General features: G+C 40.5%; 1 protein-coding gene across 3 annotated transcripts; it reads left to right on the top strand.

The window, feature by feature from the left end:
• Window positions 1-243: 243 nt before the first annotated feature.
• On the top strand, window positions 244-14,380 carry NECAP1 (NECAP endocytosis associated 1). Of its 3 annotated transcripts, XM_028121091.2 has the most exons (10): window positions 275-362; window positions 2,788-2,926; window positions 3,153-3,217; window positions 6,113-6,213; window positions 6,369-6,473; window positions 7,166-7,247; window positions 8,091-8,199; window positions 8,286-8,466; window positions 10,599-10,701; window positions 11,036-14,380. In XM_028121091.2, exons 2-10 carry the CDS (start codon window positions 2,903-2,905, stop codon window positions 11,082-11,084), a joined length of 819 nt encoding a protein of 272 aa, XP_027976892.1. In that variant the 5' UTR covers window positions 275-362; window positions 2,788-2,902; the 3' UTR covers window positions 11,085-14,380. The 3 variants fall into 3 exon arrangements, with proteins under 3 accessions (XP_027976891.1, XP_027976892.1, XP_027976893.1); XM_028121092.2 differs by lacking the exon at window positions 2,788-2,926; XM_028121090.2 differs by lacking the exons at window positions 2,788-2,926; window positions 3,153-3,217 and having other exon boundaries at window positions 244-362; window positions 11,036-14,379.
• The last annotated feature ends 12,019 nt before the right edge of the window (window positions 14,381-26,399 follow it).

The raw sequence follows: 26,399 nt of genomic DNA, 5'->3' as shown, positions 1-26,399 counted from the left end.
TTTCGGGAATGGAGATTTCTATAACGTGGGTCACGCACTGGAAAGGCCTTTTTGCCATTACCCAAGATGGCGAACTGCGCAGCTTCACGATTTCCAGGTTTCAATATGGCTTCCCCAACCCGTACCTCCGGAGGTTAATCTCAAGAACCAAACTAAAATCGCGCGGAAGTAGCGTAAGCGGAAGTTGCGCGCAGCCCAACTTCCCACCCTCTACGTCCGCCCCCGTTCCTACGCCCCGCCACCGGTGGCGCGGAGTGCAGAGCCAAGATGGCGGCCGAGTTGGAGTACGAGTCTGTTTTGTGTGTGAAGCCAGACGTTAGCGTTTACCGGATTCCTCCACGGGCCTCCAACCGCGGTTACAGGTACTAACCCCGATACACTGCAGCACACGCATACCGGGTCGGGGATGACAGTTTCCTCCTCAGGTAGCACGCTGCGAGTCCCTTGCCACTGCCACCTCTGGGTTGTCACCTTGCTAGCCTCCCTACCTGGGTTGTTATCGCCCTGCCCCTCCTGTTCTTTCCTCACTGTGGAATGACATCCTGGTTTCCGCTGCTTTAAAAAAAAATTACCGTCTGCACCCTCCCACCCCTCCTCCCTTGGGCCCCTCTGGGTTACCCATCTGCTCCCCATCATCCACATCCAGTCGTGCCTGCTCCATTGCCAGTCACCTTTGGTTCTTTTCCTGCGTCCTTCAGTTTGTCACCCTTGTCGAAGCCCCCTCCCGTCCTCCCGCTCGTACACATTTCCAGTACCCCGTGCGCTTTTGTGGGTAGTCATTGTGTTGGCCATTCTGTAGGTGATAGTTTACCTTCTGTGCTGTTGTCAGTCTTGCTACCAAATACCATCCACCATTTGGTTTTCCTTTCAGTTCTTTTGCTAGTGGGCAAAGGTTATGATTATAGGTTTTCCAGTGGGTGTCTATTCTGTTTTTTTTTTTTTTCAGTACATTTTCTTGATGATTACATAGTATTTTCTATTTTCCTTACCCCCCTCCCTTCTTAACCTCTTCCATAGCTTTTTCTCTCCAGAGTTAATGCAGCATTTTCTCTGTAGGGCCAGCTAACCATCTTGTAATCCAATGATGGTGAGGTTCTGAGGATGCTGTAGGAGGTCGTGAAGTCATGTAGTGGAAAAAGTTAACATGTTAACTGGGTTACATGTTAAGAAATATGAGTATGACCCCTGGCAACTTAACAGCTATATGATTTGGGACAAATCTCTTAACCTTTCCAAGCCTTAGTTTTTCTCATCTGTGAAATAGGAAAAAAAAAGTTAATGGTAATAAAGCCTGCTCTAGTTGTGTACCTCACAGAAGTTTTTGGAGGGTTAAATGAAATAATATAATAAATGTGAAAGAATTTAGGAAACAGTAAAGCAGCATATAAGTATATAAGATATTGTTCTTACTGTTCTCTGATCCACATCACCATCATGATTTTCCTCTTGGCATTTATAATTATTTTGGCTGTTGTCCTCCTCCTGTGTCCATTATTTTGCCTCCTTACAGGAGGTTCATTCATCATGAATCAATATATTTGTACTTGCTGACTTGTGCCTTAGACCCTGTGGGTTGTACCTTTTGGCAAAGAGGTAGTCCTAATTCCAGGCTTTCAATCAGACTCCAAATTGACCATGAATAGGAATCTACATGCTTTTTGATAGTAGTTAGGGGTAATAATATGTATGACTCAGCTGAGACATCACCTTCCTTGGGAAGCCCCCTTGACCCTTCCATTCTGGCTTTGGTGTGTTCTCTGCGTGCTTCCATAGCACCTGTGCTTGTCTCTATCATAGTGAGTGTTCTTCCGTCTGTATTGTAATTGCTCCATCTGTTTCTCTAGACTAGCTATGAACAACTTGTTTCTTTTCTAATTTAATAGTACCAGGGTCTAGTACAGTGTCTGGCACATAGTCGGCACTCTGTAAACGTGGAAGAAATTAGTAGATTGCACTTAATCTATGGTGATTAACATAACAATAAAAAATTAAAAAAAAAGATTGCACTTAATCACGTAAGTTAGCATTGAAGTAGGTGAAATAGCTCATGACTTCCAACTTTAGTAGTAAAGCCTTCCTAAAGGATATGATACACCACAAAGTGGGGTTCTCTTCTTTTTCTTCTACTTTGTTTTTTTTTTTTAAAGACCTTCCTTCTCTCATCTGCATTCTCTACCTTCACTTTCTAGTTTATCCATAGCCTTTTATCCTTATGTCAGTTAATTGCACTGAGCCATCAAAACATTTTTTTAATTTTCCTCTTTTTCTTGTTATCTATGGTTTCCATGCTTATTATTGACATTTCCTATCTTCCAAAAGGCATTTTTTCATTAGCCACTCTTACTATAGTGAATGAAGAGAGCTGCACTGAGTTTGCACCAAGATTCCCATTTATTTGCTTTTGGCAAGACACTTAACTCTTTTTGTTTTTTAAAGATTTTATTTATTTATTTGAGAGAGAGAGAACGAGAGAGCACACAAGCAGGGGGAGCAGTAGAGGGAGAGGGAGAAGCAGACTCCCCACTGAGCGGGGAGCCCGATCCCAGGACCCTGGGACCATGACCCGAGCCAAAGGCAGACGCTTAACCAACTAGGCCAACCCAGGCGTCCCGACGCTTAACTCTTTTGAACTGCGGTTTCCTCATTGGTAAAAATGGATATACTACTACTTATCTTGCAGTATCCTCTCACTTAATTTTCATAAGAATGGGCATAATGCTTGGCACATAATAGATGCTTAATAAATATTACTTTTATGTCTTTTTGTCTGCCTAATCTTGTTTACAGAACCCATTTTATATTATGAGCATGATTCTTCTTTAGGCTGCCATTAAAGGAAAAACTGGGCTTTTTAGGAAGCAGGAGGAATACTTGGTTTGAGTGACTAACAAGATTAGAGGGAATGAATGACTTCGATTCATCTATGGTGAGCTCTTGCTTCTCAGGCTTTCACTGACAATTTAGGTCGATGAGAAAGTTATAAATGATTAAGAAATAGTTTCCCAACCTCTAAAACTGTTTTTATATTCATCACTGCCCTCCTCCTCAGCTTAATCAATAGTAAACTCAATAGTCTGTTTTAATGTGATGAGAAGAATGCTGGACTTCAAAGTTAGGCATCATTACTTACTGTGTTACTGTTCTTCACTTAGAGAGACAGAGATGATAGGCTTTTCATGCCTATTCCGTATGGTTGCTGTAAGGATTTATTACTGAGGTAAGTGAAAATTTGTGAAGTCTGTTCAGAAGACCAGCGAAACCAAGAGTTCCTCAGGCTAGGTTTTGGGAGCGGGAAAGGAACTAAGGTTCAGGGCTGAGGGAAATTGCTGCTGGGAATATCCATTCACTTACTGACAATTTGTTTAATGTTGGCCACTGGACATGCAAGATAAATAAGACAAGGAACCTGTCCCAGGAAACACAGCTGGTAGGCTTGTTCCTAATACATTCAGTACACTATGTTTAGCTCATGGTGGCATGACAGAAGTAATGACTCATTTAAAAAAAAATTAAAATACAGGGACCTTTAGAACATTGTAGTCGGATCAGATTCAAGGGCTTGAGCTTCTTTGAGGCAGGGCATCAAGAGAGGAGGACATGACAAAGATTTGTCTTATAAATCCTGTTCAAAACCTGTGCTCATTTTCATTTTTCTCTTTTCCACCTTTTGCTTACTCTCTCCTTAAACTTATTCTTGTTTAGATATACCTTATTGTTACCTTTCTAACTTGCAAGTATTCGTTTTCAGGTTTCTAAGGGATGAGTTTTGTTTTTTTTTTTTGCCATTTTATTTTTAAGTAATCTCTGCACCCAACGTGGGCCTCGAACTCACAGCCCTGAGATCGAGAGTCACATGCTCTACTAACTGAGCCAGCCAGCTGTCCCAGGATGAGTTATTAATAACTTTTACTTTGCCCTCTCTTTTCCACATGCTGACAAAACAAAATCACAAGGCAGTGCTTTGTAAAATTGGTCATATTTAAATAATGTCTTAGATTTCATTCAAATTCATTTATCATACAGATTATAAGTATTCAGTAGTTTGTAATGTTTCCATGGACGTCGCTGTCTCTAGCCCACATGTCTTTCCTAAACTCCAGACTCATATTCAAATGCCTTCTCTCTAGCTTTGCTTGAAAATCTATTTGACATCTCAAACTCTACATATTCAAAACTGAACTCCTGATCTTTCTTCCCAGACGTGCTCTACCTATAGCCTTTCTGTGTCACTTATTGGCAGCTCCTTTGCTCAGGCTAAAGTCTTCAGAGTCATCCTTGACTTCACATTAAATCCCTTAGAAAATCCTGCTTCTTTACTTTAAATAAATATATCCAGAATCTAGCTACTTCTGCTGCTCTCTGTTCCTAGTCACCATCATGACTCCTAGATTACTGCAGTAGTGTCTTAACTAAGTACTTACATCCCTATATTGCTTCTACACACAATAAAGTAATCCTTTTAAAATAAAAGGGAGATTGGGACGCCTGGGTGGCTCAGTAGGTTAAGCGTCCAACTCTTCATTTTGACTCAGTTCATGATCATCTCAGGGTCATGGGATCAAGCCCTGTGTCCGGCTCCATGCTCAGTGGGGAGTCTCTACTTGAGATTCTCTTCCTCCCTCTCTTTCTCTCTCTCAAATAAATAAGTCTTTAAAAAAGTAACTACTCTCTTAAAACAAATAAAAGGAAGATCATATTTTACCTCTGCTTAAAACCTGTAATGGCTTCTCCTTCACTCAGAGTCAAAGCCAAAGTTCTTACAAGACCTGTAAAATTTGGTCCTCTGTTACCTCTCTCACTTCATCTCTTAATTTATTTTATTCTTACTGCAGTGGCTTCCTTTTTTTGAGGGCAAACATTCCAGACACACTCCTACCTTAGCGCCTTTGCACTAAGTGTTCCAATCCTAGAATCGCCTTCTTCCTCCAATATCTGCATGAGTAACTTTCTTGCTTTCTTCACGTTTTTGTTCACATTTCACCTTGTTAATAAGGTCTCCCCAACCACCTTCTTGCATGTTGCAAGCTGTTTACTCTCCCACTACCCTCCCAATTTCCCTTTTCTGCCTCTGCATTTTCTTTTTATTTTAGCACTTACCATCTTCTGAGATACTAATTATTTTGCTTATTTTTTATTATCTGTTTTCTATTATAATGTAAACCTCATGAGGGTAGAAGTCTTCGTTTTGTTCATTCACTGTTGTATCCCAAGCATCTAGAACAGTGCCTCTGATTTAATACACACTCTGTAAATATTGGTTGAATTCAGTGAAAGATGATACGTTTAGGGATTTGGGACGGCTTCTGTTACCTAGTATAATTCATTTAGTAGACTTTGTTGTTACCTGATCAGTCAAATACTATTATATAAATTATTATTACTGTTTTTTGAAAAGATTTTATTTTATTTATTTGACAGAGAGAGACACAGTGAGAGAGGGAACACAAGCAGGGGGAGTGGGAGAGGGAGAAGAAGGCCCCCTGCCGAGCAGGGAGCCCGAGGTGGGGCTTGATTACAGGACCCCGGAATCATGACCCGAGCTGAAGGCAGACGCCTAACAACTGAGCCACCAGGCGCCCCATTATTATATAAATTATTTTCTGCAGTATGGAAATAGTATTATGGGAATTTTTTTAAATTGCTCGTATTTGTACTTTACATGTTTTTCTTGATGCTTATTGGGTAATCCTTACGTAGTAAGGATTTGTTTGCTTTGGGCTATATGTAATAATGAAACATCTATGTAGAGGGGATCATGAGTTTTTTTTTTTTTTTTTTTTTAAGATTTCATTTACTTTTTGACAGAGAGAGACACAGCGAGAGAGAGAACACAAGCAGGGGGAGTGGGAGAGGGAGAAGCAGGCTTCCTGTGGAGCAGGGAGCCCAATGCGGGGCTCGATCCCAGGACCCCGGGACCATGACCTGAGCCGAAGGCAGACGCTTAGCAACTGAGCCACCCAGACACCCAGATCATGAGTTATTCTTATTGATTATTTAATAGGTAAAAAGAATAAGCAACCAGGACAGCAAAACAGGAATATGGCAAATGATTCTGTGTAGGCTTTTAGTAATTAAAGACATGGACCTAAGACTTCCTATTTTCCTATCCTAGGGCATCTGACTGGAAATTAGACCAGCCTGATTGGACTGGTCGCCTCCGAATCACTTCAAAAGGGAAGATCGCTTATATCAAACTTGAGGATAAAGTTTCAGGTAATCTGCTGCTGACTCTTTAACATATTAAGAGTATTAGTTTGGTGCATTTTTGTAAGTACATTTAAGTTGGGGACTGGCATGGAAATGTTTGTTAACTGGAGTTTTAGATTTTTTGCTTCCTTTGCTCAAAGAAGTCTTTTCTTATCTGTCAGGGGAGCTCTTTGCTCAGGCACCAGTAGAACAGTATCCTGGTATTGCTGTGGAGACAGTGACAGATTCCAGCCGCTACTTTGTAATCCGGATCCAGGATGGTACTGGTAAGGAATCTGGGATTTTGAATGGGATGATATTAGGAAAACAGGTAAATGCACTTCAATGAAAGTGTGTCCTAATTGCATTTATCTTACTTCAGTTTACTAAATTTTTCCTCTCCTTTCTCCATAGTTAACTATAGTTGCTAAAGGACAAGGATTAACATGTTATTTGTAATAGGTATGAACACAAGTTCAGGACATGGTAATTAATAGGTAGACGTAAATAAATCAAAATGTCTAGCTAACCAAAGAATTAACACATATTGCCCATTCATTCATTGTTTGTGGTAGGTTTTGATGGGACTGTCTTAAATCATCTGTGTCTAGGGCAGTCTGTCTTTTCTCCATAGTCTGTATCAGAGATTGTTAAACTTTTTCTGTTTGGACACAGATAGTAAATATTTTAGATTTTTGTTCTTTATTGTAGCCACTTAATTCTGCTGATGTAGTATGAAAGCAGCCATAGATAATATGTAAACAAATTGGTGTAGCTGTGTTCAAGTAAAATGTTACTTATAAAGACAAGCAATGGCAGTGTTTGGCCCTTGGGCTGTATGTAGTTTTTGGACCCCTGGGTTGTGAGAAAATGTTTTATGTTCACGACTTGATTTAGTTAAGGTGACTGTTAATTTTCACTGGGTGGAATTTTCCCTAAGGGACACTTCCTATTCTGAGTATTCCTGTCTTTTTCACAGGGCGTAGTGCTTTCATTGGCATTGGCTTCACAGATCGGGGTGATGCCTTTGACTTTAATGTCTCCTTGCAAGATCACTTCAAGTGAGTGAAACTTGTCCTTTAGTTACCTGGTTAAAAAGTTTTGGAAGTGCTCCTTTTCAGTTGAATAGACACTATCTCTTTTACCTCCTGGTTTCTGTATTTGGTAAACTAGTTCATTATGAATTTGAATCTTCCCATTTGCTGTTTCCTTACATTATCTTTCTATCTGCTTTGACCTTTCCTTAAAACCTGGAACATGTTTTCGGTCCCTTGTACAGTGTCTTGAGATGCTTTTGCTTATGTCTCTGGGGAATTGGCACTTGATTTTAAGTGGCTGAGGGAGGCATATAATAATAGCAGGACTGTATGGGAGATATGTGGGGAATTGTGTGCCAGTTTTGTTACTTTGTATAGCTGACATGTTTTATGTCTGTTTTCAACATTTCTTCCGCCTGCCTGGTTTTGGCACAGCTGTGGTGCATAGCACTGTGCACAATGTCAACTTCCTACTTCAAGGGCAGGCATAGGCATAACTCTGCTTTTCTGGCTCAGGACTCTGAAATTGTGGAATTCCACTCCGTTGGCATAAGGAAGCAGCCTGGAGGGACTGAGAAATTAATTACACTCCCTCAGGGGTAGCCCTCAACCATGGAGGATGGGGATTGGCAGCTAAATGCCCTCCTTTGGAGGGATAAGTTAAATATGTATTCTGGGTGGTTCCTCAGTACCATTGAACCCTGTTGCCCTCTTTCATGGCTTTTCTTCCTTTCCTTCCTCATTCTTCATGTTTCCTCGCTCTGCTTTCTGAAATCTGTTTCATGTAAGTTAGTTACACTCAGATTTGTGTGTCGGTCTCTGCTTTTAGGTAATCCCAAATTAAGATAATTTACTCTTTTACTGAAGGTGGGTAAAGCAGGAATCTGAGATTTCCAAAGAATCTCAGGACATGGACAATCGTCCTAAGTTGGATCTGGGCTTCAAGGAAGGACAGACCATCAAGTTGAGTATTGGGGTGAGTATGATTTCTTTCCCCCACTCCCTGTATTTTTATAATAAGCTTGTGACTTTTTCTTTCTCTTCTCTGTTTTCTCATTGTAGAACATTACAACTAAGAAAGGAGGTGCTTCTAAGCCCAAGACTACAGGGGCTGGGGGTCTGAGCTTGCTCCCACCCCCACCTGGAGGCAAAGTCACTATTCCCCCACCAACCTCCGTTCCCATCAGCAATCATGTCACTCCACCACCCATTCCAAAATCTAACCATGGAGGTAGTGATGCAGGTAAATCTCTCCCTATTACTTTTAACTTTGAGAAATCATCATATCTTAGGTTTTGATTGGGTAGCACCTGTTTACCAAGGAGTGTGTTGATGTTTTTGCTATGAAATGGCACTTGGTACTGACAAGGTGATTCTGGCAGCCTCTAGTAAGGAATTAAAGCTTTTCTAGTGAACCGAGAGTCATGGTAGTTGGTAGGTTCTTTGTCAGAAAATGAATAGATATTAAAAAGACTATTTTCTTCATTGTACCTTGGTTAGATGCTAGTAGGCCTAAGTCAGATGGAGAAAGATTTTGGTCATAGCTCTGCTATTTTATATCTTTTTTTTTTTTTAAAGATTTTATTTTTTTTTATTTGATAGACAACGAGAGAGGGAACACAAGCAGGGGGGGTGGGAGAGTGAGAAGCAGGCCTCACGCTGAGTAGGGAGCTCGACACAGGGCTCCATCCCAGGACCCTGGGATCGTGACCTGAGCCAAAGGCAGATGCTTAATGGACTGAGCCACCCAGGCACCCCTGTCTCAATATTCTTATCTGTAAAATGGAGACTTAGAATTACCCCAGGATTATAAAGGAGAAATGATGTGACACTACTTAGCACAGTTCATGGAACGTTGTAGTCAGTCAGTAAATGTTATTTCTTTTAATCTTCTCTGTTTCTTCACAAAGGCAGTTGGGAGAAAATTAGACAGCATCTGGGTTTGTGAATACATTTTCACTCTTCTGTACTATCTGATGGGAAAAATAGTTATTTCCATTTCAAAATGAGAACATTAGAACTCGGAAAGGAGTTTTCCAAAGATTAGAGAAGCAGATATTAGAATCTAGTTTTAACTTATTATATTGCAGGGATGCAGAGCATTCTTATCATTGATTGCTAAGAGTAAAGTTTCTCTTTCTGGAATTTTGAGATAAAAATGGTTGTAACCTACTTCTTTTCATAAGTGTCTCTAGAAGGCACTGGGGATAATGTCTAAAATTTTAATTTTTTTGAATTAAACTTTTTATTTTAAGGTAATTATATTCACATGCAGTTGTAAAAAATAACACAAAGAAATCCTGTGTACCCTTTACTCAATTCCCCTAAATGGTAACATTTGCAAAACCAAAGTCAAATATCACCAGGAAATTGACATCAATACCATCTACTGATCTTATTTAGATTTCACCAGATTTATGTGTTCTCATTTGTGTATATATGTGTGTTTTTAGTTCTATGCACTTTTATCATGTGTAGGTTCCTGAATCCATCACCATGGTCAGGATACAGAACAGCTCCATCAGTACAAGGATCCCTCATGTCATCCGTTTATAACCACACCTACCTCCTGCATCCTGCCCCACACCCCCTCACTAACCCTAGGCAATCACTGATCTCTTCTCCATCTCTATGATTTTGTCACTTCATGAATTTATATACATGGAATCACAGAGTACATAACTTTTGGGGATTGGCTTTTTCCACTCAGCATACTTCCCTTGAGATTCATCCAAGTTGTGTATATCAGTAGTTTCTCTCTCTCTCTCTCTCTTTTTTTTAAGATTTTATTTATTTGACAGAGCACAAGCAGGGGGAGCGGTAGGCAGAGGGAGAGGGAGAAGCAGGCTCTCTGCTGAACAGGGAGTCTGACACGGGGCTCGATCCCAGGATCCCGGGATCATGACCTGAGCCGAAGGCAGATGCTTAACCGACTGAGCCACCCGGGTGTCCCTCAATAGTTTCTCTTTATTGCTGGGTAATATGGAGGTACCACAAGCGTGTATAACTGTCACCCATGGAAAGACAGCTGGGTTGTTACAGTTTTTGGCTATTAAAAGTAAAGCTGCAGTGAACATTTGTATATAGATTTTTGTGTGAGCATAGGTTTTTATTTTTTTAGATTTTATTTATCTGACAGAGAGAGAGACAGCGAGAGAGGGAACACAAGCAGGGGGAGTGGGAGAGGGAGAAGCAGGCTTACCGCTGAGCAGGGAACCCAATGCGGGGCTCGATCCCAGGACCCTGGGATCATGACCTGAGCCGAAGGCAGACGCTTAGCGACTGCCTTAACTTAAAAGCACCCCTGAGCTTTTATTTCTAAGATTTTTATTATGTTTTCCCTTTTCTTTTCTCATCTCTTTACTGTGTATTCAGATATCCTTTTAGATTTGGATTCTCCTGCTCCTGTCACGACACCAGCACCAGCTCCAGTTTCTGCAAGCAGTGACTTGTGGGGAGACTTTAGCACTGCATCCAGGTATGAGCCTAGTGAAACCACCATACTCTCAATCAGAGTGCAGAGGATGTGTTACAGTCAAATGAAATCTTGATCTGGGAAAGCAGGGCGTTGCAGGTCATACAGAGTCTTTGGCAGGAATTCTAGGTAAGGAAGTAGAGGAGTGCTGGGGATGGTGGGGTAAGAAAACTGTAGGATGAAGTTTGAGTGGGATATTTCAAGCCTTGATAATTAGAATTTCTAGTGAGGTATAGTTTCAAAAATTCTGGGTAGCAATTTCTTGGAAGCTATTACGTGAAGAATGGAGTAGCTATCCTAATTCCTTTGGCTTTCTCTCTGTTCTCCTGTCTTGCAGCTCTGTTCCAAACCAGGCACCACAGCCATCCAACTGGGTCCAGTTCTGAATAGCATTGGCAGGACATTAAGGACAGACTTGAAGAAAAAAAATGACCTTGAGGGCACCAATCTGTGAGGGAAGCTAGGAACCCCTTCTCTCCCCAGAACCAAAATTACTGGACAGTCTTTTTCATAGCTTCTCCATTGCATTCAAGCTGGTTTATATCACTCCCCTGTGTTGTTACTTGCTGTACAGCCAAGAAAGTATCTCTTATCCCCTGTTCACTATTAAGGCAGGGAATAATGGGTCTTAACCATACTTGTGGCTGACTATGCAGGGCTCAGAAGGCCAGGTCTCTTTGAGGGGGAAATGAACTCTACCATCTGTAAAATTTTTCTCTGTCTTTTCAATTCTTTAATTTATTTCCATATCGTCTCATGACCCCGTGTGCCCTACTTAACAATTTCAGGGGAAACAGAAATCTTGAAATTTCCTTTTCCATTAACCTAAGACCCTAAAAATGGATTGACTGACCTCAGTGTTTACAAATTCAGAGTTTTGATAGGGATAGATATGAAGAAAGACCTGTTTCCTGGGTCTGTGTTATAGATCCTCCTTCAGGCTTATCCTGTTCAGTGAACATCCAGTGCCAGGTGCAGCTCTGTCACCCTCTCATGTGTTTACATGTTTCTTCCTGTGCTCAGAGGGTTTTGTTGGTGGCACTTTCGCTGTTCTTTTGTTTGCTGAATAGTGCAACAGCTTTGACCAGTGGGTGTCTCTTGGATGAAGGAGGTTCAAGGGGCCGTGTTTCCCAAGTTATGTTGTAGAGAAGCGTTTACTTCCTTGCAGTTCCATCTATCTGCTGCATTACTTTGTATTTGCCCCATTATTTGACCTGAAGTTGAAGGGTTTAGAGTTTTTAACAGGATGTGTCGAGCAGAAGGGTTGAAAGCACGTAACTCTCTTTCAGTACCCACATTGCCTTGCTGCCTGGGTATCTGGCCCCTTTCCATAAACATTTATTTTTCAGTCCATCTAGCTCTTCACTAGAAAGCTGCTATTACCTACATCGTCATGTATGAAGGAAGTCGGAGAGTCCATGGCACGCTAGCTGTGATAGTTTTGCCCACGTGATGGCCTTGATAAATGGTCACCTGGGGTATCTCAGAAGCAAGTTGCTCTCCAACCACTTTCCCTTCCCTCTACCCCACCATTCCTTTTATGATGCTGTGAAGAGAGTTCCCTTTCTTAGATGAACGGGCACTACCTATTTTGTTTGTTAATGGGCAATTTTGAGGATGAGATGGGAGGATATCATTTCTTCCCTTAGCACTTCTTTGGATGTGTACACTCTGGCTGAAGGGAGTCTTATATTTAGTTTCAAAATATATTCTCTCTCCTGTATTTCCTTCCTGACGCTTTTAAACTTTGGGTCCATTTTTTTTCATTGCCTCCTGTTCCAGGCAGCTCTATTCTTAACAGAGCCATGGCAGGACATTTTTAAAATTCCAATAGAAAACACTAAATGGAAAGTTCTTTAGAATCACTAGTGACTAACTACTGGGAACCTATTTTCTCAATCTTCCTCCACGTTGTGTTCTTTGTATTCTCAAGATGATAATATATTATGTATTTGAATTGCTGGAAAATTGAAAATGAAATTTAAAATATATGTATATAAAGCATATGCTGTATTGGTGCAATAATGGTAATTAAAAATGTGGAAAAAGGTAGTGTCTCCTTTATCTTTTAATTTGCCTACTTCAGTGCCTTTTTAATTTAACTGACCCAATATAAATGGGCCAGTAGGTAATAAACAGACATTTTATATCAATTACTCTTTTTCAAGAAATAGGGCTTTTAAGTTCAGATTACACTTCTGTCTTCATGGTTCTAAACCCACAGAGCACTCCTAATAGAGATGATTTATATATGAATTATTTATTTGCTGGTATAGTTCATTTCATTTGCTTCAGATTGTCTTTATGATCTAGGCCACCTCTCACATCCCAGAACTATAAGCAGCTTAAATGAGGGGAATCAGTGTAAGAGGTGGAACTAAAGTCAGTGTCACAGACTTGGGAAACCAGAAGATCTTGGAGTTCTCATTCAGTGATTTTCACAGAAGGTGAATCAGAATGATATATGTGCTGGCCTTTTTTTTTTTCTTTTTTCTTTAAAGTAACATGCCATTCCCTCCAGAGGTTCTGATGCACCTCCTCCTTTTGCTTTCCTAGAATAGGGCCTACATGGCTTTCCCACCCATGGCCTTTCTTAGCATTGCTGAGGTGGTGAGGCACTGTCATTGATAGAAGTGTATGCTAAACCTCAGGTTTTATTTGGGGAAGAATGTGGACAATCTTTTTTTTTTTTTTTTTAGCTCAATCCCCGCAGTTACACATTTGTATCTGTCTTCCCAGTTGTGGTGTAAACTTTTATTACTCCACTTCCTCCATCCTGATAACCTTCTAGGCAGTTGGCTTGCCTCTAGCTTTCTTTTCCTCCAGCTCCAATTCAGCTTACCCGGTACCACCAGAATCATCTTCCTAAACCGAGCCCTGCTCATGCCCTTTCTTCCCCAGTTCATTGTCCTGAACGATTTTCCTTTGCTTACAGAATAAAGTCCATAGTACCATTTCATCCTCAATTCTGTCTTCCCTTGTACTCACAGTATGCTCCTGGAACTAGGGTACTAGTCATTCTTCAGATGCCATTAGCGCCATGAGCACTGAATGCTTGCTAAAATTCCCTCGGCCTAGAACACCTTCCTGCCTGTTGAAATCCTTTCCAATCATAAAGCTAGTGTACATACTACTTCATGAAATGTCACCTATCCTCCCAGTCTGAAAAATGATCTTGGTTTTGTTTGGGTTGCTGTTGAAATTCTCTTATTAGTTTGTAAACTCTTTGAATATAAAGACCATGTCTGCATTTTTATCTACTCACCATACTTCTGTATGCCTTTCCATAGAGCCGATGCTCACTTGTTGAATAAACAGTGATTTCAGTGAAGAAGGACTAGAAATCAGTAAGTTGAGTGTTTTCCTTTTACTCATTCTCAGGGTTGTTCCTTGCTACATGACATAAGTATTCCTTATATGCTTTGTCATAGTTGGAGAAAATCTCATTTATGTGCTCCCGAGTCCGTCAGTATTAGGGATCGGAAAAGCAGTGATGAAGAAAAATTTTACTTTGGTACTTTCCCTATGACCTGGGAAAAGAAAAATGATATCGTAAAGCACAGCTGTGGGTAGGTTTGGTAGCTTATTGTCTCATTTTGATTATTATAACTGTCTAAGATTACATTGCACTTTGGTTATGTTTTAGTTATTTTCTAGCTTCTAAAAAATCCATTCTGGGGCGCCTGGGTGGCTCAGTTGGTTAAGCGACTGCCTTCGGCTCAGGTCATGATCCCGGAGTCCCGGGATCGAGTCCCACATCGGACTCCCTGCTCAGCGGGGAGTCTGCTTCTCTCTCTGACCCTCCCCCCTCTCATGCTCTCTCTCATTCTCTCTCTCAAATAAATAAATAAAATCTTTAAAAAAAAAATCCACTTCTGTTATTGCCTCTTAACTGTACATGAAGATAATATATATGGTTTGTGACTAGAGGACTCCTACTCAGGAGCTGCCCATCAAGCACATATTCTGTTGAGAAAGGAAAAACTAAGAGAGTGATTTATTACCTTTACTTCCAGGTTCCTTAAGCCTGGAGGATATATATAGCCTTGTGATTGTTTTCACAGAAATTTTATGGTTTGGCATTTATTTCAGATTTTGTAATAGTCATCTTCAGTCCCCTTTTGAAAGATAACAAGATACAGGAGTAGTATGTTTTTTAAGAAGCTCTGCTATGCTTGAATTGCCTATATTGGAGCTGGGAGTAAAATAATTGTCCGCAGTGACCTCATGTTCTGCCTTAACAGTCTGGGGATAGTGTCATCCCCTCAGTTACATACAGTAATGCATTAAGACCCATTGTGGATTATGCTTTTTAATATTTTCTTTTTTCTTATGTGTGCTCTGCCACTGAAATTGTAATAGGAAAGAAGGCCTTGGAGCACTTTCTGTGAATGCTTAATCTGACTGCATATCAGCATGGGACCACTAGAGGGCGAGCTCCCTCTAGCAACTCTAGCACAACTGTAGGAAATACTGCCCAGACAGCCTGGTGACAGGGAAGGTGTTTAAAAAGACATAGAAAAAAGACTCAAGGGACACATCTGTGGAGTATAAACATGCATTTGATGCAAAGTTTGTTGGGAATGTAGAGAAATTGCTGTTTAGGTAGGCAGGAAATGAAGTGGAGAATAAGATTTTCTTTAGACTTTAATACTTAAATAAATATTTGAATGGGGAATATACTTACTAATTTTAATGACCTCCCCATCAAAATAGATGATTAATAGGTAGTAAAGTGTAGTAGTGGTTATGAGCATGGATTTGGGAGGGAACAGATTGCCGTGGTACAAAATTTTGCTTTGCCACATACTGCCTTTTTAACTTTGGACGTTACTTAACCTTTGTTTGCCTTAGTTTCCTCATGTGCAATATGAGGATAATAGTTTCTACCTTATTGGGTTATTGTGACAATAAAATTAAAATTTTAAAGTGCTCAGGACGGGGCCTGGCACACAGTACTACTACTGCTGCTTGGTGGCTATTCTAATTCTGGGTATCAGGATGTGCAATGAAATGGTAAATGTAAGAGCACAATGGTGTGAGTTCCTTTCTTTTTTTAAAAGAAAATTGAAGTTTTATGGAGATATAATTGACATATGTAACATTACATTAGTTTGGGTATACAACATGTTAATTTGATACATTTATGCATTGCAATATGATTACCACTGTTGTGATGCTAACACCTTTTTTAAAAAAAGATTTTATTTATTTATTTTAGAAAGAGAAAGCTCCTGGCTGGCAGGGGAGGAGGGTTGGGGGGGCAAGGAATCTTGAGCAGACTCCGTGCTGAGTTGTGGAGCCTGGTGCAGGGCTTGATCTCAGGACCTGAGATCATGACTTGAGCTGAAACCAAGAGTCAGTTGCTTAACAAACTGAGCCACCCAGGTGCCCTGTTAGCTAACACTTCTATTACATCACAAATTTATCATTTCTTTTTTCTGGTGAGAACAATTAAGATCTAGTGTCTTAACCTCTTTGAAGTTCATAATGCAGTATTGTCTTTAATCACCTTGCTGTGCATTAGATCTCCAGGACTGGCTTATCTACTGGTTTCAGGTTTGTACCCTTAAACCCCATCTCCCCAACCCCCACTGGGTAATCACCACTGGTAATTACCGCTCTACTCTTTGTTTCTATGAGTTTGGCTTTTTTCAATTTCATATGTAAGTAATAACATATAATATTTGACTTTCTCTTTCTGACATTTCATTTAGCATTGCCCTTCAAGGTCCATCTACATTGTTGCATATACACATGTATACATCTTGTCTTTTTTATCATAAATGGACACAAGTTGTTTCTATATTTTGGTCTTTGTGAATAATGCTTCAGTAAACATGGGAGTGCTTATACGCCTTTGATATCCTATTTTCATTACTTTTGGATGTATACCTTGAAGTGCAATTGCTGGATCATATGGTAGTTTTCTTTTTAGTGTTTTGAGGGACCTCCATACTGTTTTCAATAGTACTGTACTAATTTATCTTTCCATCAAGGTGTACAAGCGTTCCCTTTTCTCCACATCCTTGCCACTTGTTATCTCTTGTCATCCTGATGACAGCCATTCTAAAAGGTGTGAGTTGATATTTCATTGTGGTTTTGATTTGTGTTTCCCTGATGATGACTGATGTTGAGCATCTTTTCATGTGAATGAGCCCCAAGCATCACTCCTGCCAGTCTGGGCCCCACCCTAGGGCTTGGAATAGAGTAAAGTGGAAATGGTATCTTTGTGGTCTTGAGTCACAGTTGACTGCTTGTGACTCTAAATAAACATAACCTACCTTTTGTAAATGAAGGAAAAAAAGAGCTGACGGCCATTTTATGTCTCCTTTGGAAAAATGTATGTAGTTCCTCTGCCAATTTTTAATTCAATTGTATTTTCGTTACTGAGTTGTAGGAGTTTATTACATATTTTGGATATTAACAACTCCTCAGATATAGTTTATAAATATTTTTTCCCATTCCATAGGTTGTCTTCATTTTTTTTATTTTTTTTATTTTTTGAGAGAGAGCAGGAGTTGGGGTAGGGGGTGAGGGGCAGAGGGAGAGGGAGAAGCAGAAGCAGACTCCCCGCTGAGCAGGGAGCCTGACATGGTGCTTGATCCCAGGACCCCGAGATCAAGACCTGAGCCAAAGGCAGATGCTTAACCGACTGAGCCACCCAGGCACCCCATCTTCACTTTTGTAAAATGTTTCTCTTGTTGTACAGAAGCTTTTTAGTTTGATATAGTTCTACTTACTGATTTTTACTGTTGCTCCTGCTCTTGGGGTCGTATCTAAAAAATCATTGCCAAGACCAATGTCAGGGAGCTTTTTCCCTATGTTTTCTTAGAGGAGTTTTACTGTGTCAGGTCTTACATTTAAGTCTTTAACCTATTTTGAGTTGATTTTCAAGAGTGCTGTAAGATAGGGGTCCAATTTCATTTTAATGCATGTGGTAATCAGTTTTCGGAACACTTTGTTGAAGTCACTGTCCTTTTCTCATTGAGTGTTCTTGGCGCCTGGTCAGATAAATGCAGGGGTTTATTTTTGGGCTCTCTATTATGTTCCATTGGTGTATATGTCTATTTTTATGCCATTACTATACTGTTTTAAAATCTGTAGTTTTGTAGAGTAGTTTAAAATCAGGAAGTATGATGCCTCTGGCTTTGTCCTTTTTTTCCTCATGATTGCTTTGGCTATTACTTTGGCGTATACTTTTGTGGTTCCATACAAATTTTAGGATTGTTTTTTCTATTTCTGTGGAAGATGCCGTTGGAGTTTTGATAGAGATTACATTGAATCCATAGGTGGCTTGGACAATATGGACATTTTAATAATATTTATTCTTTCAGGATGCCTGGATGGTTCAGTCATTAGGCATCTGCCTTCAGCTCAGGTCGTGATCCCAGGGTCCTGGGATTGAGCCCCGCATCAGGCTCCCTGCTCGGCGGGGAGCCTGCTTCTCCCTCTCCCACTCGCCCTGCTTGTGTTCCCTCTCTCGCTATCTCTCTCTCTCTGTCAAATAAATAAATAAAACCTTTAAAAAATATATTTATTCTTTCAGTTGATGAACACAGGATATCTTTCCATTTTTTTTGTTTTCAGTTTCTTTTATCAAAGTTGCAGTGTTTGGTGTATAGAAATTTCTCCTTCTTGGTTGAATTTATTCCGAAAGTGTTTTGTTTTTGATGCTATTGTGAATGGGATTGTTTTCTTTATTACTTTGTCAGTGGTTTCATTGTTAGTATATAGAAATACAACTGATTTTTGTATGTTTATTTTGTAACCTGCAGCTTCACTGAATTGGTTTATTAATTCTAACAGTTTTTTTTTTAGTGGAGTCTTTAGGATTTTTTATAAGATCATTTCATCTGCAGAGACAGTTTTCCTTTTTGATTTGGATGACTTTTATTTCTTTTTCCTGCCTGATTGCTTTAGCTTGGACTTCCAGGACTGTGTTTAATAGGAATGGTGAGTGGGATTCCTTTTCTTATTCCTGATCTTAGAGGAAAAGCTTTCAACTTTGCATGGGCTTGTCATATATGGCCTTTATCATGCCAAGGTATATTTCTTCTGTAACCAATTTGCTGAGAGTTTTTATAATGAAAGGATGTTGTTATTTTGTCAAATGCTTTTTCTTTTTTTTCTTTAAAGATTTTATTTATTTTTTTGAGAAAGAGAGAGAGAAAGCACAGAGGGAGAGTGTGAAGCAGAAGCAGGCTCCCTGCTGAGCAGAGAGCCCAATGCGGGACTCGATCCCAGGACCCCAGGATTATGACCTGAGCCGAAGGCAGACACTCAACCAACTGAGCCACCCAGGCTCCCCATTAAATGCTTTTTCTATATCTATTGAGATGTTCATGTAATTTTTTTGTCTTTCATTTTATTAATATGGTATATCACAGTTCCTGATTTGCATCCCAGGGATGAATCCCACCTGATCATGGTGTAAGATGCTTTTTTTTTTAAAATAAGATTTTTTTTTTTATTTATGCATTTGACAGAGAGAGACACAGCGAGAGAGGAAACACAAGCAGAGGGAGTGGGAGAGGGAGAAGCAGGCCTCCCACCAAGCTGGGAGCCTGATGCGGGGTTCGATCCCAGGACCCTGGGATCATGATCCGATCCGAAGGCAGACGCCCAAGGACAGCCACCCAGGTGCCCCTGGAGACACGTTTCTTTTAAAAAAGTTTTTTAATTTTTAAATTATTTTAATTTAATTTATTATTAATTTTTTAGTTTAAGAGTAGAGTTTAGTGATTCATCAGTTGCATATAACACCCAGTGCTCATTATGGAGATACGCACTTCTTTCCATTTAAAAGCCACCACATAAACTCCATCTTTTTTAATCAAAATCCTTAATTCTTACAGGTTCCAAGAAATCAGAACCTTGAATTCAAAAGAAATTTAATGACAGTTTTGCAGAAAGCACCATAACATCTTTGAATGATAGTTATCCAGTATCTGCTTGGGTAGATCACTCTTTGAAAGATAACCTTTTAGAATACAAATGAATTTGGGAATTCAGCAGGCCTGGATTAAAATTAGAAGTCTAATTTTATTGACTCTGTGGCCTTGGGCCAATTAAATAACTTCTTAAACTCTCAGTTTTCTCATTGGTCAAATGGGGAGTGACAATGCATATTTTTCAGGATTATTTTGAATATTGAGATAATGAAAGCAATATATTCATCATAGTGCAGGACGTAGTAAACTCAAATGTGTTAACCGTTATTGTAATCCTTTTTCACTAGTAATGACTAATAGCAGGGCTGGTTGCCTTTTTTTTTTTTTTTAAAGATTTTATTTATTTATTTGATAGAGAGAGACACAGCGAGAGAGGGAACACAAGCAGGGGGAGTGGGAGAGGGAGAAGCAGACTCCCGCTGAGCGGGGAGCCCGATGTGGGGCTCAATCCCAGGACCCTGGGATCCATGACCTGAAGGCAGACGCCCAACGACTGAGCCACCCAGGCGCCCCAGGGCTGGTTGCTTTTAAGGGGAGGAAACCCAGGTTGAGTCATAACAATAAGTAAATAAACAGTAACATTACCAGGAAGGGCAAGGGTGAAGATGGTCTTTATAGAGTGATTGGTACTAAGAACTTCTTCAGGCTGGTACCAGCCCAAGGATTGCTGTTATATGGCTATGGTATTCTATGAACTATGTTTAGAAGCCTTAGGAGTCTTGATTATTATTCTTTGTATAGATTTGATGGAAGCATCATAAACCTGCAGTGGGAAACCAACAATTTTATTTTTCCAAAAACTGGTATTAACTTACCCTTCTTTTTAAAGGTAGGGTCAGAAGAAGAAAAATATGTCAGTCCAAGTTTTCTTAGTTCTTTTCAGTGAACACCAGTGCCTTCCAATAATTGATTATCCAGTCTAGCCAGTTTGAGGGCCTATCAGTTAGTTGCTGGTCATACATAGAGCTGTTGATGCTCTGTTGTTTGCCTGCCGTACTTTGTGGGCTTCCAGTTTTTAAAAGTGGTTGGTAAATGAATTGTGTACGTTTTGTGTGCACTGTCTTTGCCCCAGCTCCAGGTTATGATGGCCCCTCAGACAGGGCCCTCTAGTCTCCATTCATTGATTGCATTTCACCCCTTTTTGGTATCTTTCTTTGTATTTAACTGAGGTGTCTCTCACAGACCAGCCCACTGACACCTCTTTTTGACCATCTCAGTGTCCTTAGTACCACGTATCAAGGAGTATTTCTGAGTCTCTTTCTTTGTTGTCCTGGAACAAAGGATAGTATAGGTCTTAGGACCTATCACCATCACTGTCTCAGCCAGAGCACTTATGTGAGCATCAAACCAGGAGAAATCCCAATGAGAATGGGTACTTCATCTTGTGATCCAGATTTATTCAGCCCTCTGAGAAAGACTGATTGTAGCAATAACCCTAATTTGACCACACCTTCTTGTAGTGTTTGTCTTGGTAGCATCTGCACTGACTCTGGGCTTGACTATGAAATGCTTTGGCCAGTGAAGGACTACATAATGTGACGCAAGCAGGGATTTGAAACATATGTGTGCATCGGACTTGCTCTCTTGCTGCTCTTGGAACCCTGCTTGGTCTATTGGAGGATGAGAGACCACATGGAACAAATATAAACTGTCTCAGTTGGGCCCATCTTAGATAAGTCCCTGTTAATATGCTATCTGACCATAGAGAGATGAACAGGCTGAGGTGAGATCAGCCACACCTGACTCAAACCAGAACTATCCAGCTGAGCCAAGCCCAATTTGCCAAACTCAGGAATTTGAGCTAAATTGATCGTTGTAGTGTTAAGCTACTAAGATTTAAGATGGTTGTTTATACAGATAACTGATATTCTCACAAATAAGTCCATTACGTATATTATAATAAAAATAAAAAGGATGTGGTAAAGGCAAAGTAAATAACATTTTAAAACAATTTTAAATTTAATGTTACTTATTAGGAGAACAAAATATCTGATTAGTTATAAGTTTGATTTATTTCAGTTCTTGCTTTTAATAGCTATCAGTTGTAAAACATACCTCATAATGACATGGCTCAAATGGGAAGAATATCATTAGCTGTACTTAAGAAGTTATGATTCTCTTTCAATTCTCTCTATAAATCTTTTTGTTAAAACCACCTAGTAGATATCTTCTTTCATGATACTAATCTGGTTCTTACAAACTTATGAGTGTTACATTTTATTTATTTATTTTTTTAAAGATTTTATTTATTTGAGAGAGAGAGAGAATGAGAGACAGAGAGCATGAGAGGGAAGAGGGTCAGAGGGAAAAGCAGACCCCCGCTGAGCAGGGAGCCCGATGTGGGACTCGATCCTGGGACTCCAGGATCATGACCTGAGCTGAAGGCAGTTGCTTAACCAACTGAGACACCCAGGTGCCTACATTTTATTTTTTTAAAGATTTTATTTATTTATTTATTTGACAGAGAGAGACACAGCGAGAGAGGGAACACAAGCAGTGGGGAGTGGGAGAGGGAGAAGCAGGCTTCCCGCTGAGCAGGGAGCCCGATGCGGGGCTGGATCCCAGGACCCTGGGATCATGACCTGAGCCAGAAGGCAGACGCTTAACGACTGAGCCACCCAGGCGCCCTGAGTGTTATATTTTAAACTCATTAATAAATGAGTTCAAAATGCACTAAAACCATTCATTTTGAAGATTTCAGAAAGGAAGATGGATAAGCCATATCCTGATATAATTTTTGGCAAAAGGAAAATCACAACATGATGGAAATAGTTTTTCCTCATCATCAGTTTTCCAACCGCTGTTTCCATAAGTTTCTTTTATAAAGTAGTTGTCTTCTTACTATTAAAAATCACCTTTACCTTGAAAGCACAGGTTGTGTGTGTGTGCGCACACGCATGCTTTTGTGCCTTAACATCTGCTAAAGCATAGCACTGGAAGCTATTTCATAGCACTGGAGAAGTGAGCAGAATTAGAACACTTCTTTTTTTGTTGTTTTTTAAGCATAGCAATAATTAAGTTTCCCAATTCTTTTAAGTAATTTGCCAAAGTGAACAAGATGGTCACTTCCCATCTTGTTAAAAAAAAATCACAAATATTTAATATCTTAAGAAACTAGTCATTTTGAGGTATTGTAATGATTTATGATACCAACTGCCTGGAGTTACGCCAGATTTCACAGATTAAGGTCATAGTCCTCCACAAGACTGCCCTCATTTCAGATACCAGCCACAAGTTTGGGGAACTTCAGGACTTCGCTTACTTCCGATCAACTTTGTACAAATTTGGGGGTTCCCATGACTCCCTCAGGTTTGATAATTTGCTAGAACAACACACTGGACTCAGAAAAGTGCCAGCCATGCTTTTATTATAGCAAAAGGATATAAAATCAGAACTATCCAAAGGGAGAGATGCATAGGGTGAGCTCTGAGAGGGTCCCAAAGACGAAGCTTTCATTGTCCCTGTGGATGCATATTAATGTATGACAATACACATAGTATTACCAGTCAGAGGAGCTCGCCTGAGCTTCAGTGCTTAGAGTTTTTATTGGAGTTTATTATGTAGGCATGCTTGATTGAGTCATTTGCCACAAGGTTGAACTCAGTCTCCATCCTTCCCCAGTCTGGGCTGATTTCTCATGGCTCAAAGCCCAAGCCCTCTAATCCCATGTTTGGTCTTTATGGCTTGGTCAGTCTCTATCTTGAATCATCTTGTTAGCACAAACTAGGGGCTCACTAAGAGTGACTTCTTTGGCATAAACTGTCAGGGCCCACTGTGAATAACAAAGACATTCATATTAGGAAATTCTAAGGATTTAGAGGCTACCTCCCAGGAACTGGGTACAAAGGCCAGCCAAATTATTAATTACACAGATACTTAAACTACAATATGATGGAACATACAGAGAGTGAATGAACAAGTGAAGGTACGCCATCAACTTAAAGAGTTGTGGAACCTCCACTCTTTTCTCGTGATAGACTCTGTACCACACATGACATGCAACCAACACTGAGCCCGTATGGTAGTAATAAAACTTATTTTACTTAACATTTTAAATACCTATTAATAGATGTTCTAGTATTTTATTTCTGTGCCCTGGGGTATTGTGCCCCATTTTAGAGATCACTGCTCTAGAGATCCCTTGGCTAAATTATTTAAAGAGTGCTACAGACTGAATGGGTCTCCTGAAAATTCATATGTTGAAATCCTAATTCCTGATGTGATGGTCTTAGGAGGTGGGGCCTTTTGCAGGTGACAGGTCACCAGGGTAGAACTCCCATGAATGGGATCAGTGTCCTTACACACGAGACCCCAGGGAGTTCCCCCACCACTTCTGCCAAGTGAGGACATAGTGAGAAGACAGCCATCTATGAATTAGGAAGGGGATTTCTCACCAGATAGTAAATCTGCTGGCATCTTGATCTTAGACTTACCAGCTGCTAGAACTGAAAAATAGATTGTTGTTTAAGCCACACAGTCTGTGATATTTTGCTGCCCTTGACATGTCTTCCTGTAGGTAGAATGTACTTCCCTGTCCTATTCATATCCAGTCCAGGTGACTTCCATTGGCCAATGGGATCATAGTGGACATCATGTATACCTTATCTGAATAGAGGATTGGAATGTTTCTGCATGTTTCAGCTTATCAGGAGCTGCTCTAGAAACCTAGGTTCCAGAATGAGAAAATACTAAGAGAAGAGCCAAGCAGAGTTACAGTGAACCTTATGCAGACCATAAGCTCACATGCAGTGTGAATGAGATATAAATGTTTGCCGTTGTAAGCCACTCAGATTTTGGGGTTGTTTGTGATATAGTGTAATCCAGTTATAATGTAATTTACTCCAGGGAAAGAGAGATACCTTTAGGAACATATTTTGTCTTTTCTTTACAAACTTAGATTGTTAAGGCTCTGATAATCAATGATTACTCTTGGGAGGAGGGTGTATGTGTGCACACATGCAAGTGTGCAAGTACTTGTTAGGCCTAGTAGTTATTTGCTAGAAAATTTGCAAGAATCAGCCCTTCCCCCTCTTACCTTTTTTCATACCCTTTTCCCTTTCCTTACCAAACAGTTCAGTCCTAAATGAAATCTTAGGTAGAGCAGAACAAGGTAGGTGTCTGATGTAGGGTGGGATGGGGGAGTAACAGTGGCCTGGTGCAGGATGTCAGAACTCAGGCAGGGTGAGAAGGGTGATATTCAGGAGGTTGGCTTGAGAGTGGTGTGGGAGTCCAAAAGAGTCCAGAGAACATCTCTGCAAGAGTGGGGGAGAGTATTTCCAGCATGGGGAACCACACTCTATAGTGAGGAGAGTGTCCACACATGGCAATAGCTTGGTATAGGGAGGGTATCAGAAGCAGCCTGGTCTGGGATGCCAGTGTTGGAAAGGTGAAGAGGACGTCTATGTGGGGGAGTAGCCAGGTGCAGGGAGCTTAAGCAGGATGATCCTTCCTGGGAGGTGGGAGACCTGGCATGGGGTTTCATGGTCCAAACAGAGTGAGGAAAGTGTACATGCAGAGGGTAGACCTGTGTGTGTTTTAGAGGCCGAACAGGGTAAGGAAGTTGTCCATGTGGGAGGGTAGCCCAGGGTGGGGACTCCGAGCCCAGGAAGGGTAAGGAGAGCTTCCACACATCCAGGGGGATCTTGTGTAGGGTTTTAGAACCTAAATGGGATAAGGATGGATTCCAGGTGAGGGTTAGGGAGCCAGCATCAGCAATCAGAGTCTAGGCAGAGTAAGGAGGGATTTCCTGTGGAAGGTGGCCTAGCATAGGGTGTCACACCTGAGCAAGATGATGTCTATGGAGGTTGGCTAGCTCTGTGCAAGAACACCCAAGCAGGATAAGGGCTCCAACAATAATGGTGGCCTGGGTTGGGAAGTCAGAGCCCAGTCAGGGAGAGAAGAGCATCTTTGTCAGGGAATGACAAAGACAGAAGATTGACTAAATTCAGGGGATTACTCAAAAAAAAGTAGTCAAAGACAATGGAAGCAGGTTTCTTACTGTAACAGAAGGGAATTAGAAATGTGGAAGGGAGAAAACTAGAATGAACTCTTTAGTGTTGGATTCGAATTAGAGGTTATTAGTGTGAATGCATGGTTTTCAACATACCTTGATATAGAAATAAATGAGGTAAGTGTGTGTGTTATGCAGGCGCTGGAGGAGTTTGGTGGGGGAGATTAAAAGAAGGAGGATCATTTGAGGAGAGCTGAATCTAGGGTGTGAGCTAAGAGCATGTCTGGGAAGATTCTATATGAAGGTTCAATTTTCCGAGTGATTTCCTCTTGTCCTTTAGAAAAAGTCGTCTTTGTGACTGAGTTATCTCCTAATTTGTGATTCCATTAAATTATCCTAACTTGTTAAAAAATAGTCACATTGACCTGTATCGTCTTGTTGCAGTGTGGTGGGGATTAAAGGGGTAGAAAAGAGTGGAGTAAAGGCTGACCTACCCCATTAACACCCAGGAGAGAGAGCTGCTTTCAGGAGTGCTGGAAGTGACTGTAGCAAAATGAATGGAGATCTGTGAGGGAGTTAGTTGAGAACAGGGAAAAACAGCACAGAGGGTCAGCTTCAGAAGACATATGATAAGCTTTGGCTTCCCTACTACTTTAGAAGATACTGACTGAAAATGGAGAGGCTAACATGTGAGTTGTCAGTGATCCTCTCAGAATGTGGTACCCAAAAGGTGCCTGATGAGCTACAAATGATGAGAATACAGCATGAATGAGTATATGCCCGGGTTGGTCTAGAAA

This window comes from Eumetopias jubatus, unplaced genomic scaffold, assembly GCF_037043125.1.
Source record: "Eumetopias jubatus isolate StellerSeaLion01/CBP00866 unplaced genomic scaffold, mEumJub1_p1.0 scaffold_8, whole genome shotgun sequence".
In the NCBI taxonomy this organism is placed as follows: domain Eukaryota; kingdom Metazoa; phylum Chordata; class Mammalia; order Carnivora; family Otariidae; genus Eumetopias; species Eumetopias jubatus.
Note: the sequence above shows the minus strand (reverse complement) of the source record. Positions and strands in the feature narration are given on the sequence as shown.